This window comes from Stegastes partitus, unplaced genomic scaffold (assembly GCF_000690725.1).
Source record: "Stegastes partitus isolate 25-593 unplaced genomic scaffold, Stegastes_partitus-1.0.2 Scaffold506, whole genome shotgun sequence".
NCBI lineage: Eukaryota > Metazoa > Chordata > Actinopteri > Pomacentridae > Stegastes > Stegastes partitus.
Window position 1 is genome coordinate 431,603 of NW_007578237.1, and position 6,140 is coordinate 437,742.

General features: G+C 43.7%; 1 protein-coding gene across 1 annotated transcript in view; it reads left to right on the forward strand.

Annotated features, from left to right (window-relative positions):
* Window positions 1-2,942: 2,942 nt before the first annotated feature.
* The window catches only part of cacng5b (calcium channel, voltage-dependent, gamma subunit 5b), a 12,913-nt gene continuing 9,715 nt past the window's right edge, over window positions 2,943-6,140 (forward strand). Inside the window, exons 1-2 of the mRNA XM_008287547.1 lie at window positions 2,943-3,138; window positions 4,531-4,617. Coding sequence (XP_008285769.1) covers window positions 2,943-3,138; window positions 4,531-4,617 — 283 coding nt within the window. The remainder of the gene's footprint in view (window positions 3,139-4,530; window positions 4,618-6,140) is intronic.

Below are 6,140 nucleotides of genomic sequence, written 5' to 3' on the forward strand. Positions count from 1 at the left end.
TGCGGATCAGAACCAGGCGTGTGTCTCACTTCTTGTGTCGCAGCGTCTCTGAAGCTTCACTTCGCTCAGTGTTTTGTTCGTGAGTGAAATCGACGCATTTTCGCTCAGAATCAGCCTCAGCTCCAGACGAACTGCGGGACGCAGATTTTTATTCACAACTTTGAGCGCAATCTCTGCTCCGAGTGCAAGAAGCGCCAGCGGACGGGTCGCAGGCAGGTAGGACCGGCGCACGTTTCTGCATTTTTACAAACTATTTCAGCGCAAACTGTTGCAGTCAGCGTGAGTGGTTCCGTGCTGCTGGCGCAGAGCTGCGTCCTGCTTCAGGCTGCTGCAGCGCACCGTGCTGTGGAGCTTTGTCACACCTCCTCTGATTTCACTGACAGCTACAAGTTGTTACAGAGAGACGGCTGCTGAGAGCTGCAGATGTCTGGAGGGATGTTTCAGGATGCTTCTCTGTTTGATCATCAGGTTCTGGTGTTTCTGTTCTTCACTTTATGTTGAAAGCTGGTCATTAATTTTCTACAAAATGAAGCAGTCAAATCTCCAGTAACTGAAGGTTTTCCTGTAGAACTCCTGCATTCTTATTCTTATTAACGACTAAATCCTTTGGTTGAGCAGCCCTCTGTACAAATGCATGGACTTATTGATGACTCTCATCCCAAACTTCACCTTGCTCCTGTCAGCTGCAGCTCAGTGTAAAGCATGTTTTGCGTGAATTTCTTGCTCTGAATCTATTTAAACCAACCCTGCTGGGAAGCATCCTGGTCACTGTGGAGGTTAAAACATGCTGATGGGGTTTCCAGCTGCTGCATCGATCTCTGCCGACACTCTGGAAAACAAACCAAATGCTTGAGCTTCAGTCAGAGTTATATCTGTGAATAATTCAAAGTGAGACAGGTGACCTTGTTGCAGAGCGCTGTATCTGATTTGTTGAGTGTTTTTATTGATGATCTTTGAGCTGGTTGAAGGCCAACAGAGAGTCTTGGTGCTGTTGGAGAATATTAAATGTGATGTCCACATGTCCGTCCGTCACCATCCACAGATCATCCTCATGTGCCCTGAAATCAATGTAAATCATCAGAAGATGTCTCGCTATGATCACTCAGCCAAACCCTGACTCTGGCTCTGTGAAGCTTTTCATGAACCACCAGCCTTTTCTCGAGGCTGTAAAATGTCAAAACCCTGTCTTGGATTTCAAGTAATGTGAGCATTTGTATTGACATTATGGGGCTGCAGCCCAGCGACTGTGGCCCAGTCTGGAGGCTCCAACAGGTTCATTATTGACTCACGCTTTATTATTCCTCTCATGGCAGGTCGGACAGAGAGAATTCATGCGACTATAAAGCTTTCATGTCAGAGATGTCGAAAAGTCAAAGATTAAACGTGCTGGACACATTTCTGTGGATGGTTTTCTATCCTCTGAGCCTGAGCTGAAAACTAAAAATAAGACGTGACGTTTTGATGGTGTCAAACAAAGACAGCTTTGGATCGGCTTTATCTGCAAGACAGTCAAACAAAGACGTTGTTGATTCCTTCACTTTCCCAGCTGCCCAGCGCTTCTGAAGCTGCTCACCGTGACCAATTAGTTTGACTTTCTAAATCTCAGAAATATCACAAAGCTCACAAACAGTGATTCTCCTTCATGGAAACCCAGCCATGGGATTCATGTAGCTCCTGTTGTTGAGGTTTTGTTCACACAGTTTGCTCTGAGAGCCTTTGGGCTTATTAGAAGAATCTAAACGTTGCTCATTAAAGGTCTAAATAGGACGAATAGAGTCCAGAGAAGGCAGGAGGCTTATAATAAAAGTGCAGTATGGAGGTGCTTCTCCTTCCCTGTTCTCTAATATAAACTTTGCCTGAAGCTATTCTGAGTCCATGCTGTGTACTAGACATGGATCTTCTGTGTTTTTCTTTCAAAGGGGATGAATGAAGCAGTGAGGCAATGTCTCTGCTTGTATTTTGTAGAAGGAGCTAAAATATTGGAGGTTTATTCAACAAGAGTTCAGTAAAAGTTTCTAAAAACACAAAACATTTATGCACCAAAGTGCTAAATGTAAAACTGAACTTGCAAAATGTGTAATTTTACCATAAAACTAAGAAATGATCCAGCACACGTCTACATTTCTTGCTAAAACTGTTGCTACACCCTCACGTCTGTATGGTGAACAGGAAGTGTCAGCAGATGGTTAGCTTAGCTTAGCTTAGCTTAGCTTAGCACAAACACTGAAAACAGCCTGGTTCTGTCTACAGATGAGCCTACAAGCTCACGTTTTGTGCTTATTAAATAAAACAATATAGTGTGTTAGTCAGGGAGCTTCAGAGATGCTAAAAGGTGGATTTGGTTCCTTCCCCTCCTCCAATCTTATCTACTAAACTAACAAACTCTTTAAAGCCCAAGTTGTTTCTTGATTTTTTTGTTCCTGTCACATTTTGACTCACGCTGGACTCATTTTTCTCTCCAATGTAAAGTCCTTGACCTCTGTGGAAACAACACAACCACGAACAAGGAAAGAAAACTCAGAAATGGAGTTTGTACTGTACAACAAAGTCATCTCGAAATAAATCACAAATAACTAAAAATAAAACCTGAAATCAACATACACAGCATGTGTTCCCACCGGCTGTAACTAATGCTGCTATGAAAGGTGACTGAGCAGCACCGGATGTTTTACTGCTTTTTCAACTAGACATCACTTAAAACTTAATATTATTTTATCTGGAGTTAATTAGTTCCAGACTTTGAAAGAAACAGATTCAAATTAACAATAATTAATAAAAATGATGTCAGTAATTGGAGAGTATTTATTATCTGTAGTTATTTAGGAGTTTCAGTTATTGAAATAATTGATGTTGTTTTTTTAAAGCTTTCCACGTTCAAGTGTCTCAGTAGCTACACCTCCATGTCTGCTGTTGCTCCTCCAGACTGCTGCTGTTCTGCTGCCATGAGTGCGTGCAGCAGGAAGGCCCTCACTTTGCTGAGCAGCGTCTTTGCAGTCAGCGGCCTGGGACTGCTGGGAGTAGCAGTGAGCACCGACTACTGGCTATACCTGGAGGAGGGCGTCATCGTGCCTCTGAACCAGAGCGTCGACATCAAGACCTCTCTGCACTCGGGCCTCTGGAGAGTCTGCTTCGTGGCCGGTTAGTGACGGGGCTGCTGCTCTCTGTGCTCCCGCAGACTGACGCTTCATCACGTGTGAGTCAGGACTGTGGCGACGGGCCTCGATTTTGCAGCATCACATTCAAAGATATCACTTGTATGGGGCGCGCTATTGCTCACCGGGTTGAGCTGGTGTCCCATGTGCAGGGCTGCAGTCCTGATGTGGAGGTCATGAGTTCGAATCCCGCTCATGGTCCTGTCCCACACGTCCTCCCCCATTCTTCTCCCCGCTTTCCTGTCTCTCTCTCTCACTGCACTGTCAAATAAAGGCACAAAGGCCAAAAAAATAAAGTTAAAAAAAAAGATATCACTTGTACTGCGCAGCATCGAGAGCAACCGCGGTCCTGATGCTGACAGATCGTCGCGGCAACCGCCTTCACACATTTGCGATTACTTCATCGGTGTCAGTGTGGAGCAGAGAGAGGAGGGCCGTGAGTAGGCAAGGAACACAAGTTCTGTCTCAGTCACGCATTTAAAGCTAACACTGCCCACACACACACACACACACACACACACACACACACACACTCCTACCAAGCAGAAATCCTCTGGTCATGCCTCAGAGTTCGCTGAAGCCAGCTGGTGTCTGTGTCACACTGAATAATACTGTGTGTAGCTGTTTTTGCAGGATGTGATGTAACTCACACGTAAACTATAAAAAAGAAGAAGAAAAAACACACGACTAGCAGATTTGAAGTGCTTGTACTTTACTTGAATATTTCCAAATCCATTTATCTGACACCTCTAGTTACTTTTGAGGTTAAGATTGCACACGACAGAGAGTACAACAAGCTTTTAAAATACAATTCAGTGTTTTTCCAGCCTTTTGGTTTCTGACATCAGTCGGGGTCACATGTCCTCAATAAACTCTCCAATAATCCAGTATCTCTTCCTCAGATTTGGTGTCTATAAAACTATATATAAAGTAGTTTAAAGCAGCTCCACCTGCAGCAGCTACAACATTGTTATTCATAATCTAATGAAGGCATCTGTAATAAAACATCAATCAGAGGAGCCATTTACTAAATGAAAACCATTACAGAACCAGTGCTGGCACTTGTTTGGTTCCTTTGTGTTACCAACCATGTGGTTTCTGTTGTTTTAAATGCGATATAGAACAAAACAGTGACTTGACTCAATGAAGCAACTGTTGCTTCTTTCAGGACTTTCACTTGTAGTGGAGTGTTTTTGACGGATCTGAATGCTCCTGCACCACTAGTTGACTGTTTTTGGACTTTTTTCTTGACTGCTGCTAAATCCAGACTTTTATTTTTACCTTGCCTGTTTTGTGCATCTTAATTTCACACATCTGCCGCAACTACATCTGGTGTTTCTCTGGACAGCCTCTAAGCTTCTGTCTGTTTCCTGTTCAGGCGAGGAGTCGGGCCGCTGCTTCACCATCGAGCACATCATGCCCATGAACGTCCAGCTGACGTCAGAGTCTACAGTGAACGTGCTCAGTGAGTAGCAGCAGCGTCGCATAACCCGTTGTGGTGTTTTCACGCTAAGTCGTGTTCTACAAAACCCATCTGAACGTAGTGAGATGGATCAGAGTGAGTCATCAACCCCGCCGCCGCCGCCGCCAGCTCCTCTACAGAATACTTATTGCCTCTTCACAGACGACTCACCTCACGAGTCCTTCAGCGTTGCTCAATGTCGAACATAACTGAAGGATAAATTACTTCAGTGCGTCACTATAATGAGCCCTAATATCCATTTGTGGAAAAAATCTGGCAATGGAGCAGACGATAGTCATCTGTCTACATTTGGTTTTTATTCCCAGACTCATTCTTCTGCTTCCTTCCAGGAGAAGCTTCTGCAGTGTGGTTTAGACACTCAGATAAAAGACACCTTTCTATCAAACAAGACCAATTAAAACAGCTCGTGTCACTTTGAGATGCTAAGATTTTCTAAATATTATCCTTCTGTAAGTTTCTTCAGCCCTCATATTCACAAGCTACTCATATATATGCATCTTTGTGATGTATATGGGGCTGCAGCTTCTTGGTGGTTAGCACCGTGGCCTCACAGCTAGAAGGTCGCCGGTTNCCAGCCTGATGGAACCATTTCTTCACCACTCTGATGTGTGTTTGGGCTCATTGTCTGGTTGGAACATCCAGCTGTGTCCAAGATCAACCTTCTGCTGATGGTTTCAGGTTCTCCTGAACAACGTGGAGGTGATCCTCCTTCTTCATTGGTCCATTTACTGCCTCAGAGCATGATGCTGCCACCTCCATGCCTGATGGCAGGTTGAGTTTCAATCATTCTGTTGTGGAAAGTTAAGAGTTATTGGAAACTTCACAAACAAAAATGTTCTAAATGACTTAAAACTTTTCTAAAATGACAAAAGGTTGCCCAAAATTTGTCCAAAATTGCCCAAAAATGACTCCAACATTGTCCCGAGCAGCTTAAAATGTGACTCAAAAGCTGTCCAAACTTAGAACTTCTCCAAGGAAGTTCTTCCTCTAGAAGGAGAACCTTAAAGCTTCACTGAAGTCTGCTGCTGGTCACTTGAAATGTTTCCAAAATCAACTATCGAAAATGACAATAAATTGACGAAAATACCTCAAAACTTGTTCAAACTTACTGAGACCTGGTCCAAAAAGACAAAGAAATTGTCCAGACTTGCTTAAAATTTGTAGAAAATGACCCAAACCTTGTTGAAAATGACAGAAAATAGTTTGAAATAACTCAGACTTTATCCAGAATGACTGGAAAGCTGTCCAAGCGAACCTACAATCTGTCCACAATTACTGAAGCTATTAAAAAAAACAAAAAAAACAACCTTCTGCTGATGGTTTCAGGTTCTCCTGAACAACATGGAGGTGATCCTCCTTCTTCATGGTTCCACTGACTTTGTGTAAAGCTCCAGGTCCACTGGCAGCAGAACAGAACCAGAGCATGATGCTGCCACCTCCATGCCTGATGGTAGGTTTGGTGTTCTTGGGGTTAAAGGCCTCACCTTCTCTCCTCCAGACATGGT